The 13398-nt window shown below is 37.4% G+C and overlaps 9 protein-coding genes across 9 annotated transcripts; 3 read left to right on the top strand and 6 right to left on the bottom strand. All coding sequences in view use genetic code 12, as the record gives it.

Moving 5' to 3' along the window:
- Window positions 1-911: 911 nt before the first annotated feature.
- DEHA2A02662g (DEHA2A02662p) lies at window positions 912-2465 on the top strand (the record flags this gene model as incomplete). The annotated part of the gene is made up of 1 exon (XM_456455.1): window positions 912-2465. The coding sequence occupies one exon, from the start codon at window positions 912-914 to the stop codon at window positions 2463-2465; it is 1554 nt and encodes a 517-aa protein (XP_456455.2).
- Window positions 2466-2770: 305 nt separating this feature from the next.
- On the bottom strand, window positions 2771-3304 carry DEHA2A02640g (DEHA2A02640p; the record flags this gene model as incomplete). The annotated part of the gene is made up of 1 exon (XM_456454.1): window positions 2771-3304. One exon carries the CDS (start codon window positions 3302-3304, stop codon window positions 2771-2773), a length of 534 nt encoding a protein of 177 aa, XP_456454.1.
- Window positions 3305-3701: 397 nt separating this feature from the next.
- On the bottom strand, window positions 3702-4013 carry DEHA2A02618g (DEHA2A02618p; the record flags this gene model as incomplete). The annotated part of the gene is made up of 1 exon (XM_456453.1): window positions 3702-4013. One exon carries the CDS (start codon window positions 4011-4013, stop codon window positions 3702-3704), a length of 312 nt encoding a protein of 103 aa, XP_456453.2.
- Window positions 4014-4289: 276 nt separating this feature from the next.
- On the bottom strand, window positions 4290-6482 carry DEHA2A02596g (DEHA2A02596p; the record flags this gene model as incomplete). Its single annotated transcript, XM_456452.1, has 1 exon — window positions 4290-6482. One exon carries the CDS (start codon window positions 6480-6482, stop codon window positions 4290-4292), a length of 2193 nt encoding a protein of 730 aa, XP_456452.2.
- A 345-nt stretch (window positions 6483-6827) lies between these two features.
- DEHA2A02574g (DEHA2A02574p) lies at window positions 6828-7262 on the bottom strand (the record flags this gene model as incomplete). Its single annotated transcript, XM_456451.1, has 1 exon — window positions 6828-7262. The coding sequence occupies one exon, from the start codon at window positions 7260-7262 to the stop codon at window positions 6828-6830; it is 435 nt and encodes a 144-aa protein (XP_456451.1).
- Window positions 7263-7414: 152 nt separating this feature from the next.
- DEHA2A02552g (DEHA2A02552p) lies at window positions 7415-8884 on the bottom strand (the record flags this gene model as incomplete). Its single annotated transcript, XM_456450.1, has 1 exon — window positions 7415-8884. One exon carries the CDS (start codon window positions 8882-8884, stop codon window positions 7415-7417), a length of 1470 nt encoding a protein of 489 aa, XP_456450.2.
- A 278-nt stretch (window positions 8885-9162) lies between these two features.
- DEHA2A02530g (DEHA2A02530p) lies at window positions 9163-9666 on the bottom strand (the record flags this gene model as incomplete). Its single annotated transcript, XM_456449.1, has 1 exon — window positions 9163-9666. One exon carries the CDS (start codon window positions 9664-9666, stop codon window positions 9163-9165), a length of 504 nt encoding a protein of 167 aa, XP_456449.1.
- Window positions 9667-9871: 205 nt separating this feature from the next.
- On the top strand, window positions 9872-12601 carry DEHA2A02508g (DEHA2A02508p; the record flags this gene model as incomplete). The annotated part of the gene is made up of 1 exon (XM_456448.1): window positions 9872-12601. The coding sequence occupies one exon, from the start codon at window positions 9872-9874 to the stop codon at window positions 12599-12601; it is 2730 nt and encodes a 909-aa protein (XP_456448.2).
- A 217-nt stretch (window positions 12602-12818) lies between these two features.
- DEHA2A02486g (DEHA2A02486p) lies at window positions 12819-13397 on the top strand (the record flags this gene model as incomplete). The annotated part of the gene is made up of 1 exon (XM_456447.1): window positions 12819-13397. The coding sequence occupies one exon, from the start codon at window positions 12819-12821 to the stop codon at window positions 13395-13397; it is 579 nt and encodes a 192-aa protein (XP_456447.1).
- Between the last annotated feature and the right edge of the window lies 1 nt (window position 13398).

Raw genomic sequence — 13398 nt, 5'->3', positions numbered from 1 at the left:
ATTTTACTCGACGTTGTTTACAAGTGATACACCCTTTGTTAGTTCTTTTCTCTACCATCCCTTTACACCGTGCCATATCAATTGGTTTATTAGTTAGCTTGTATCGATTAACAATAACGAAGAATAATTACAAATAATCACTGTTATGTGCCCTGCGGCCTTCTTATCTACCCAAAATGTTTTTGAAAAAAGAACCTAAAGATAGGCATTTACTTAACTCTATACGTCATATATCATGATAACGATCTTGATGTTAAAGCAACACGAACCGATACAGCAAAATACAAGAACCTTAAGTTTTAATCATTGAAGAACCGTTCATTTCAGCATCATTACCCGGAATTTTCATTTTACTCCTGATAACCTTAATCTGGTAAAAATTCCAGAGATATGTAGTTATTATACGACAAGATGTCTAAAAGCGTGTTTCCAAAGCATATCGTAGATAGGAATAGGGCTAAGCGGTCGGCCTTGTCCATTTTGTGCGTTGTCTAGGACAATGCAGACTCAGAATCATACCCTAAAACCGTTAATACTAGTTATTATTTTGCTGGAATATGTATACAGTTGTTCATATTGAGGTATGCAGGGGCTAAAAACATTTCCGCTTTTTCAATTAAGATTTTTGTCCATAATACGTAATGAATTATTGTTGTTGACGCGAATAATTTGTGGGGTCGTTTCCACCTGCCGTAAAATTGACGTTTAAAATCTCAGCTCGACTCGACCTTCCAGGGAACAAAATTGCGGGGGCTAAAGATAAGTCAAAAGATATAAAAGCAAAACAATGTATTACATTTAACAGATACGAGATATTACAAGCTATATATATACATATATTAAATCAATGATCTACACTGGTTCATATTAGAAACTTTTTTGTTTGGTAACATATATTTGTCTTATACATCATGAAAGACAAAGGATCCTCTATAGTCGAAGAGGTTTCATTAGATAAGCAAGAAGTCAGTGAGAATCATGAAAACGAACATAAGGACTTCGATAAATTAATAGATAAGGCTGGTATATTTCTTGCCGAAAGAGAAGGTATCTATGGAGAAATACAAGAAGGAGAAGAAAAGAGAATTGTTCGTAAGCTCGATTGGAGACTTTTGCCAATGCTTTTTTTCACAGCCACATTGGGAGCGGTTGATAAGCAGTGCATAAGTACTGCAGCTATATATGGGTTCACTGAGGACAACAATTTACTGGGGTCCGAATATTCGTGGTTAGGTTCTATCATATTCATAGGATCCCTTGTGGGAATGTGGCCAATGACTTTTATATTGCAAAAATTTAGACTAGGAATGGTCTTAGTTGTTGCATCATTACTTTGGAGTGCATTAACTTTACTATTTTGCGCTGGCCACAATTTTGCAGGGTTTGCTGCTTTGCGTTTCCTCTTGGGTTTTATTGAATGTGCAATTGTTCCTGGATGCACTTTAATGGTTACTCGTTTCTACATAAAAAAGGAACAGGCGCCTAGGTTAGCCTATGTATTTGCTTTTGCCTCATCAGTAATAAATGGGTTTTTGTCTTGGCTAGTTGGAAATTTTAATGACAATATACCTAAGTGGAAGTATCTATATTTAATGGTGGGATCTATTTCTTTTACTTGGAGTTGTTTTATCTTCTTCTATTTACCAGATACCCCTATGAACACGAAGTTTTTAACTGATAGAGAAAAGTATTTTCTTATTAAGAAAGTGGTTAAAAATCAAACAGGTATAGAATCAAATGATTGGAAATGGGAACAGATGGTTGAAGCACTTTTGGAGCCTAAGTCTTACATTATCATGCTTTTCAATATAGGAATTAATATTACAAATGGTGGTCTTAGTGCTTTTTCTTCCATTATTATTAATAATTTGGGCTTTTCTGCCATGGAATCATCACTAATGAGTATGCCAACAGGTGTAATCGCTACATTGGCAACAATAGGATTCACATATGCTACTACAAAGTTTCCTAACAAAAGATGTTTAATTTGTGTGATTTCGTTATTTATTCCATTAATCGGTGCTATACTACTTTATACTATTGACCAGTCTAAAATTGGACCTCAGTTGTTTGGGCTCTATTTGGCTTATTTCTATTTTGCTCCATATGTCATTATGATGTCCTTGGCTCAGGCTAATACTGCTGGAAATACAAAAAAATCTGTTGTTTACAGTATGAATTATCTAGGATATGCAGCAGGGGCATTAATCGGACCACAAACATTTAGAGCTGAAGAGGCACCAAAGTACACCGGTGGGTTTACTGGGATGATGGTATCTTTCTGTGTTTGTATTTTGCTCAGTATACTCTATTGGTTCATTTGTGTTTTGAATAACAGAAATAAGAAAGCTATGGTAGAATGCGATCAAAACATCGAAATTCAAATTGCTGTTGCCTCCGAAGAGACAGATCTAATGTATGATTTGACCGACAAACAACAGGCAACTTTCTTATACACAACTTAGAGGCTATAATCGCAGACTTTCTAATGATCTTATAGTAATTTAAATATGACTTTAATATACTTTGGTTAATGATCCTCGTTGACTAATTCAAAGTCCCAATGATTTCTAGAGGGAGTCAATTAGCTTATATGGAACTGGTAACATATAGAACATAAAGAACTTGACAAATTTTCTTAAGGATATACGTTCTAAATTACGAGTTGCTTTTTAATGATCATTCTACACACTCAATCCCAATAGGTCTAAACAAATACGTGAGTATGTATTATTTATTATATAGACTATTACAAAACAAAGGCAAACTTCTACTTTTCTCTAATCTTTCGGCCATAACTGTAAAATAAGAAAGGTACTGGTAACAACACAACACTAACACAGCCTAATAAAATACCTACCCATTGTATTTTCATATTCACAAACATCTGACGGGCAAATAAAGGGAACGCTCCTCCAAACATAGACCTCAAAAAGGTGTTGGCTGCCATGGCAGATGCTGCAAACATTAAATAACAATCAATAATATAGTTCATGCATGGCAAAAAGATAGTAATTAAACCAAAACCAATAAAGGAACTGCCAATTGTGGGAACAATCCAGTGAACATGTTCTGGATAAGAGCCGCTCCAAGCTAACAAGAAGAGTCCAATTGCAAAAAATATTGATCCAAATATCATGGGAGACAACCTTTCTTCGGGAATAGGTTTTCCATTATTCTTAGCCATAGCTTTGTTGAATCTCTTTTCAAATAGTGTACAAACAAAGCTACCAATAAAAATATCTACCAACATTGATAAATATGGTAATTCCGCAACACCTCGAGTAAACCCATACTCTCCCATAAAGATCAAAGGAATAGCTGTAAAAAACAAATATAATAATCTAGATAAAAAACATTATAAATGCTAATTAATAATAATATAGGCTAGGTGAATAGCATGACCAAGGGTCTTATTCTTTTCAACGATTTCCTTAAATGATGAAGAGGATTCCCCATGAGGAGCGCATATGACCCAAATTTCTGTACGTCTCCGTAAGGTTTCAGCCTTTCACACCAAAATTAAAGGATGATGAGTTTCCAGGTAACCAAATGAAACTTAATGAAACGGCAGCGACCAAACTAGTGAAGTAAAAGGCCCATCTCCAACCTAATGCGGAATTCTTAATAATAAAGCCTTCTAGAATTACATAGGTCCACCGAAGACGACCATTACAAAAGGGGCCATAGCTTGTCCCCTATTAACAGCCCCAAATAGGTCTAACATCGCAGCAGGAGCTCATGGTTCCCAAATAATAGGGCCAGAGGCAAAACCGAATACACAAAGAAGTACCTAAAGTTGCAGCAACAGATCCAACATTAACTTTTCCATTACATCTTGACTTGCTTCTAAAAACATAGCAGACCCCAAAGAAGCGGATAAGGCTGAAAGCCTGGGGGTCATCATCATAATTATCATCATCGACTTCTGGTTTCAGAGGACTAAGCGTATTTGATAAGGCTGTACTACCTTCATTAGATTGTCCGATAGTATCGATATTACTAGAAGACATATTACGGAATTATTCCATATAGGCTGCAAAATATGATATTTTCTTAAATTAGTATATACAGTGTAAAATATTCACACATTCAATGTGACTACTAAAATATATATATAACAATAACATGAATATTAATGATAACTTTATATTTGAAGATAATACTTGGAAATTAGAATACTTCATAATAGAATTTTTCGCAATTAGTGTTACAAATTCTAAACCGGTAGTTTGAATTAAAAGTAGAAACACTGTATATTGATACGATAAATAGACTAATACTATCTATTATGCAGTAAACGTGTTTAGATCGTAAATAGCCAAATTTTCTACGGAATTATTGGAGACCGTGGCTAAAACAATTTCACCATTGGCGTATAACAAAGTATTGGGTAAAGGAGAAATGTTGATATGATGTAATAAGGAGAAATTCAAATCGTAAAATTGAATATGAGTTCTGTCCAATCTAGCAATGGCATACTTTTTCTGATCGCTGACTAAGATAAGACTAGAATTCTGGGCTAACGAGCCATTGAAGTTGGTTTGACTTATCGTTGTCTTCTTAACTAAATCGTATACTCTTAATTTATAGATATCCTCCTTAACTTCAACAAAAATTGCTAAATGGTCATTGAAACAAACGTCTTTCGTGGTATCGCCATGCTGTTCGTCGATCAAAGTGTAGTATTTTTTCAGGACAAAATTAAATCTGATTAACTGGTAGCCTAATTTAAGGATGATCTCATACGGAGAGAGAGAAACATCGGTGCAAGATACCGTTCTCTTGTGGGATTTACCCTTGTTAGGTTTTTGAGACGATGTGTCTGTTATGGACGTAGTATCGTCGTTTTTGAACCAGTGGACCACCTCAAACATATCAGATTCTTGTAAATTTTGCAACTTAAAGAAACTTTTAACGTATGATCCAATTTCGGTCTCAATTATCGAATTCATAGCATCTACCATCAAATTATAGACTTTGATAAATGGAATCGATGCAGGGTTTTGTAAACCAGTTACAACAAGACCAAAATTTCTAGATTCAGGACTAGACTTATGCCTAAATTCAATCAACTTGGATGAATTCAAAGTTGTTGGTGCAAGGTTAAGAATACAGGACTTGGATATTTGGGAATTTTCGTTAAGCTTAATATGATCAACAGTTCCGGACTTATAGATAATCAATAAGTAGATCGTCAGGTTACTTTCATCGTGCGAAACGCAGTATATGTCAATAATATTGGTAGGCCTTTCAACGATGGTGTCTGTAAATTCTTTCGAAACAACCAATTTGTTCAATGACGTCGACCATACATTTAGTAAAACCAAATTTTCGTCTGAATCGTGGTCGTAATTCAAATAAACTATTGTGTTATTCAAGCAAGAAGTAAACATCCGGCAGGACCCATACTTAGGATCATTAGTTGTAATCAACGCGTTCGGTTTTACAGAATACGTATCCTCAGTAACATTATTTGATTCTGAAGGAAATTCTGACTTGACAGGTGAGTAGTTAGCTGAACTCGAGTTGGTGACAGGTTTCTTGGCGAGATTTGACTTCGTTTTCGTCAATTCCAATTCTTCACCATCAGAGTCATCCATGATTACAGTTTCGGCATCACTTTCTTCTGCCTTATAGTTTGACGATGGAAATACTTCCTTTTCTTCCGAAGGTTGGGCTAAATATTGAATACTTGTCGCATTAATATCTCCTATTCCGGTTAAGTTGTTCTGACACAGATCGTCTTGAATTTTTTCAGTTGAACCCTGATTTTCGGAATCGAAAGGAATATCATTCAAATATTGTGAAAATATGCTTTCTTTGTTATATTTGCGACTTCTTCCACTGTAATCCGGAATCCGAGTATCGCCCTTCTCAGAAAAACAAAACGCATCCGATTTGTCATTCTTTATTAAGTCATCATATTCGTTCAGTTCATCGGCCGGATTATTTAGGTTCAAAGGATTCATATTGTTCGCATGGGGCGTCTTTAACAAATGCAATACTTGTCTCATGGACTTCGTCAATTGTGTTCTTGATTTCTGAATTTCTAGTAAATCTATTTCGGGTATTTCAATATCGTCTTCTTTAATCGTTCCCTCCTTCTTGGTTTCACTTCCCGATTGACTATCCCGTCCTTCATGTTTCAATTGCCTGTGTAATTTTTGATTCTCTTTTTCGAGCACATCTATACGGGACTTTTGTTTTTCAGTTATATATCTTAATGTATTAAGTTCTCCCTGTAATTGTACAATTTTATATTTCATTTCTGATTTCTCTAAGTTTGTCATGATCTTGAATCTTTCAAGATCAGTAAACTCCGATGTTAAGTAATTAATGACCCCCGGTAACGTATAATTCGCCAATGGCTGCTGCTGTTGCTGTTGCCATTGCGGTAACTTCAGGCTTCCGTTGTTGTTCATATTTACATTATTGGAATTGCTATTGGTATTATTCAGTTGCATCTTAGGATTGTTCATTATTGCTGTAACCAAATCAAGCACGGATTTATATTTTAAGGTGTACAGTTATTATCCTTTGATTTAGCTAGATCTATACCCTAGTTAAACAGATTTTTCTTATATAAACACGATATAGTATATAAATTATCAAATCAACTAGTACATGTTGAAACGAATAACACCATTCCATGATGCGACATTTAAAGATCACACGACATACGACATTCGTATATGACATGATTTCCTAGCCTTCAAGATGGGGTCTACAGTGGATATTATACAAGAATGGGATATGGAATATCCACATTAAACATAAATGTATTATAGTAAGTGATCATAAAAAGGAACAAGGTGTACACAGGCTTATTTGTTAGCAATCCAGTCATTTAAGCCATATCTATTTCTAGCAATTTCTACAGCGTAGAATTGGATTCTGACAGCAAATATAGTACCTTCTTGAGAGTATTCGTCGGTGGCCTTGGATCTCAAAAGAGTACCAAAGTTGTAATCTTCAATGTCCTTGAACTTGTCACAAAATGCTCTCCATTTGGCCTTTCCACTTGGACTCTTCATGTAAGCCTCTTCGATGACAGCAGCGGCGGATGGGTCTTTGAATTCTGGGAAATCTTCTAATAATTGATCGTAGATACGGTCATCATACTTGGTCAACTTCAATTTGGAACCAGGAATCTTTTCTAACAAACCCCAGTATGTTTCAGCTTGCATTACTGCCTTGACAGCAAATTGCTTTTCAATATCTTCCAAGTTTTCAGCTTCTTCTGCTTTAAATTTACCCATGTCTGCTATATTTTTGATGAACTTATCAACGTATCTACAAAAAGTGTCGTAAGTGATGGCGATTAAAAAATTTATATTTCAGTGGTTCAAGACACGACGAAAAATGACAGCTAATACTGCATATACTCAAATTCTGCAACCTTCCATACTACTTATTGGGTACTAAAGGCTCCACAATCATTAAGGATCCACATGGCTTCTCGTTGACCGCTCATGTAGGCACCGTGTACACACCCAGAACCATCCAGTGTAGTGTGTTCACCTGCAAAGCGGATATTTTTGTCTATCAATCCGCAATCGTGTTCGCCAGATAATTGGGTGATAATATCTAAAGGATCATCTCCTGTCTCAACAGCACTGTAGGAGCCTCTTATATAGGGGTTATTGGTCCAATTAGATGTGATGGTGTTGATTGGATCGGAGACTTGAAGATCATTTAGTTTTAACTTGGACAACATGGGTTTGAAATAGGACCATGCTTGCTGGGGATGCGACTCCAAATAGTCAGTTAGCGGTGATTGAGTGAGGATACAAAGACTAGCACCCCTGACCGATTCCTTATATACAGCAGCACAGTTGACTGCAAATACAGGAAATTTAAAGCTTTCGGGAGACAGGCTTATGGGCGAGGAGAGCAGACTGTCATCGGTGGAATCAGCAAGTATTTCAAACCGGTCTTCATTGATATCCCACCAGCAAGATTCAAATTCGAAAATGACTTTTCCCAATGCGCCAAAGTGAATATTTTCTAATGCATCGGTGATATTAGATGGAAGAGGAGGTATCCAGGTGATCCCATGGGTATGCAGTGGGCTCAACGATAAAATACTCTGAGGGACCGTGACAACGAGGTAATTACAGTAAACCGTCGGACCATTGGATGATTCCACAGCTACTCTTTCGTTGCCCTTCTTATTATTGCGGATGATATTAGTGACGGGATGGCTATGGAGGATTCTATCCTCTGGGATACCCAGAGCCAATTTGTTGATCAAGAAATCGTATCCCTTCTTATTGAAGAGGTTTCTGCCCTGGTGATCCATAATAGAATACTTAGCACTAATCTTATCCCATGTAATGCCATACCACAACTCGAGGTATCTCAAAATGGTGCTGCAATATCTTTTTTGTTCCGTGGTCAATCTGGAAGAATGCTTTTCCATAAACAATTCAACTATTTCGTTTAACGACATATCCGCTTTGTTCAAATCGTCAAAATAGTATAACTCAATGAACTTTTCTAGGTCCTCGGCCACTCTATGGAGTTTCATATTGTTGACATCTAGTGGTCCGTCCTCATCAGATGCGAAGACTCTGATATCCTTATCGTCGTAATAACCGTCTTCCATAACATTAAAAGTACCATCCTTAATCGATTCTTCCAACACGACGTTATTTAACGAATCATGAAACCAAGATGCTCCCAAGTCATACGATATACCTAATTTTGACGACTTTCGGTCGGTGAATATTCTACCACCAAGTCTATCTTGAGCCTCGAGTAAAATCAAGTCTTTAGATGAATATTTTGATCCAGAGTGATTGAGTAAGGTATGAGCTGCCTTGAGACCAGATACACCTCCCCCAATGATACACACCTCAACTTCAATAGATTGGGTCATTTTATGCTACTCGGCTTTTATTTGCGGTTACTACATCATTATGCTCATTTTTCATATTACACTGATATACACACGAGAGCGGATTACTACTTTATTTCATTATACATTGTCTATTTATGTCCACTGCATATCTAACACATTAAATACATCAACAACAATTCTACGATCTGCCAATCTATGGGTTCTTTGACATCATACTCAAACCCACCAAAAGAAAACTTCTCAAACCAAGAGCCTTAGAAGCTTAACACATGTATTTAGACATCTGGATTCACATTTCACAAGCCTAAAGTCTTTCTTACATGATCTCTGATCTGTCTGTCGTACTCAACCCTATTATCTCTCCATAACTTACACGCATCGATGTTAGCACCACTTTCTGGGTTTGGTTCTGCTAGCATCGACATCACACTCAACAATATTTTCTCTATACTTTGCACCGGAGACCATCTCTCTTCTGGCCGTTCATATTGGTTTGGATCTTCTCCCGGAGCATGCAATATGGATATACAAACCGTACCATCCGCATAGATATTTGGGTGCAATAATGGTGGGTCAAACGTTAGAGTAGGTGGACTCAACGGATAATCTTTTGGAAAGGTTAAGCTAGCTGGGAACACTCCGTTTTCGTATGGGGTATCCGGTGGACCTGCCAATAAGCATTCCCATTTAAACAAATCATCCTCTGAAATTGGTCCAGCAACTATTCCCGGGGGTGGGTCCCTTGCAAGCTGTTGATACTCTTTCAATAACCTCTTTTGAGCTGTTGAACGAGGTGCCATTATTTCTGGAGTTGTATTTACTAAGTATGTGACGTATATGGATAAATATAATGCTTTTATTGATTTATTTAATGATTATCTTTTTGACATCGTATGCGGTTAACGTCCGAGCGTTTTGAACAACGCACCGATTCGATTTTGATTCAGATCAACCAATTTTCTTCCAAAGTAATAAATAGAAAGATAAAGTATAGAGAACACGAAAATGACTCAGGTGTTTATTGCTAAAGTAAAGAATGTATTAAGTGGAGACACCGTGATTTTGGTCCCATCAAAGACCTCACAATTCCCAGTTCCCGAGAGAATGTTAACACTTTCATATGTTAGGTCTGGTGATAGTTACCAATCAAAGGAATACTTAAGACAGTTATTAATTGGCAAAGATATCAAGTTCAGAGTATTATTTAAGACACCTAATGTTGGAAAGGAGTTTGGAGACATTCAAGCACCAATTTTCAAGTCATTGGTTGAACATTTACTTGAAAAGGGGCATGTTAAGTTGAAGGATAATATTCAAGACGATTCTGAATACGTTGACGACCTCCGTAATTTGGAAAGTAAAGCTAAACAAAGCCAAGTTGGCTTATGGAGCGTTACATCTGCCCTGGAGGATAAGATTGAGACCATTGACTTGAATGAGGGTATTATTGGTAAGTCGCAAAATACCCCAATAACTACAATTGTCGAAAAAGTTATCAGTGGTGATAGGGTTATGGCTCGTATAATTGTGAATAAGAACCAGCATATTACGACTCCGTTGTTATTAGCCGGTATCAAATGTCCAAGAACGGATGATGCCACCGAATCTGCCTCCGTAACTAAAGTTGCCCAGGAAGCTAAGGCATTTGTTGAAGAGAAGCTTTTGACCACCAAGGCTGTTATCAAGGTAAGTGTTATAGGTGAAAGTCAAGCAGGTGTGCCAATTGCACTTATTCACCATCCCTCGGGAAATAATGTTCATGCCAAGTTATTAGAAAATGGGTTCGGTGAGGTTGTCGACTGGCAATCTTCTTTGGTTGGTTCTTCGACCATGGGGGAGTTGAGAAAGGCTGAACAAACTGCTAAAGCTTTGGGTAAAGGTTTGTACTCGAATACAAAGGTTAGTCGTAGCTCTGCCCCAGTTACCCAGTCGAGCAAAGGCTTAAAGCCGGGATCAACCATTACGAATGCTTCTATCGCTAAAGTTATTGGAGCCGATACATTAATTGTGCGTTTACCTTCTTCTGACGAAGAGTTAACTGTCCAATTAGCTTCAATCAGAGGTCCAAAACCCTCCGATTCAACAGTCACTTCTAACCACCAACAACAATTAGCCTTAGTCAACACTGCCCGTGAATTCGTAAGACAACATGTTATTGGAAAAACTGGTACTGTTTATATCGATGGTTACAAAGATGCCAACAAGGAATTAGGTTTTGATGCCAGATTTCTTATTAGTTTCAAAATCAATGGAACAAATGACTTATCCGAAATGATTGTCAACAGTGGTATGGGTACTGTCATCAAGCACAATAAGGCCACGGCACATGAACGGTCATTAAACTGGGACAAATTAGTGGAATTAGAAGAAGAACAAAAGAAACTTGCAAAGAAAGGTGTATTTTTCAATGGTGATATAAATAAAGTTTTGACCGTAGGTACCAGAATTGTTGATGCTTCAGAAAATTACACCAAGGCTAAAACATTCTTCAATGGATTTAAGCAAAAGGGTAGAATTGCCAATGGCTATTACGTCGAATTTATTCCATCTGTAAACAGAGTTAAGTTATATAATCCTAAAGAAGGTTTAAAATTGACTTTGATTTTAGGAGGGTTGTCTAACAATAAGAATGAAGCCTTAGGAGACGACGGATTAAAATATATGAATAAAAAATTCTTGCAAAGAAGCATTGAATTTGATATTTATGACATGGATAAAATCGGTGGCTTTATTGGTAACTTATATTTGAACGCTAGTAGCTTACAACCAATTCAAGTTTCATTATTAGAACAAGGTTTGGTTTCGGTCCATGACTTGGCTGTCAATTCCAACCCATTTTCTAACGAATTAATCAATGCCGAAGAATCTGCTAAATCATCCAAGAAAGGACTCTGGGCAAACTACGATGCTTCTAAGGTACAAGAAGAATTAGACTCACAAAACGCCAAATTGAGTGAACTCAAACTTGATTCGGCAAAACCAAAATTTTTCGATGTTGAAGTAACCGATATTGATTCTACTGGTACAATCTCGTACCATCAATTGGACCAAAGTACCGTTAATACATTCGCCACCTTCAAGAAACAGTTTGCTGACTTCCACAGCCAGACACCAAGCGCAAGCAACACCTCCATCGATTTACCCCATAATTTGAGCAAGCCTCCAAAGAAAGGTGACTTGGTTTCGGCCAAGTTCTCCGAGAATGGTAAGTATTATCGTGGGAAGGTCTTAAATTATGACAAGACCACCAGAAACTTCGAAGTGAAGCATTTAGATTTCGGTAACGTCGACAAAGTTCCTCTCAGCTCCTTGCGTGTATTACCAGCCAAGTTCTCGCTCACCCAACTACCAAAGTTCGCCCACACTTGTGTTTTGCAAAACTTGAGATTGCCTCCTACCAGACCCACCGACTACTTGACCGATGCGTTGTATGCCTTAGAAGACCTCACCTTTGACAAGAAGTTAGTTATCAGTGCATTACCCTCGTCTGTCCCAAATGTAGATTACTCCGTAGTCTTATATGACTCAGAAGAATCCTTAAAGGATCCTACATACACCATCAACAAGCAATTAATCTCGGAAGGTTGGGCAGTCGTTGAAGCTACAGGTGTCTCGCCTAATCTCAAGGAATACCTTGAGTCAGTACAAAAGGTTCAACAACAAGCCAGATCTGCCCATTTGGGTTGCTGGGAATTCGGTGACGTCTCGTTTGACGACGAGGATACCCTTATCTAGTCACCCTCTACGCAAATAGTCATATAGCACGGTTAATACCATATATTAGCTGCAAAATTCTAGTAGGTTCTTTTGGTGCGGGTAACAAATTAGTGATAAAGGCAAAAAACACTCTCAACGAAAAATTACTTCGTGTCGTTTAGTAAAATTTCAAGACAATTTTTATCTTTACGTATAAACAAGGTCGTTTAGTGTATAAATTACGTAGAAATACAATATGAATCCAGCCATCACCAATTTAGGGGTCATGCTTGTCATGATGCAAGTTTCCCGTCGTTTAGATTTAGAAGATCCAGATATTCTCTTCTACGTCAGAGCTGCTTACTTGTCTTGTCAAGCTATCGCTTTAGCTATTTACGCTATTACCAGGGCTAAAATTTGTGCTAAGAATGATTTGACTACTTTGAAATATGTTGAACCAGCAAATGCTATGTCCGGTGAAACTGAACCAAAGGCCGTTGTTACTACAGTCAGAGAATACGATTTAAAACAAGTTAACACTCAAATCAGATCTATTTTCACTTCGTTGGCCATGATGGGTTTCATGCACATTTACATGAAGTACACCAACCCATTAGTCATGCAATCTATCTCTTCTGTCAAGTCGGCTTTAGAAGCTAACATTGTGAAGATCCACCTTTTCGGTACCCCAGCTACTGGAGACTTGAAGAGACCTTTCAAGGCTGCGCCAGGTCTCATGCAAGCATTATCCGGTGCTTCAACAGATGTCAAGACAGACAAGCACTCTATTGAAAATGCTGAAATCAGTGGTGCTGGTGGTATCAAGGAAGATTAGA

This window comes from Debaryomyces hansenii (assembly GCF_000006445.2).
Source record: "Debaryomyces hansenii CBS767 chromosome A complete sequence".
NCBI lineage: Eukaryota > Fungi > Ascomycota > Pichiomycetes > Serinales > Debaryomycetaceae > Debaryomyces > Debaryomyces hansenii.
Note: the sequence above shows the minus strand (reverse complement) of the source record. Positions and strands in the feature narration are given on the sequence as shown.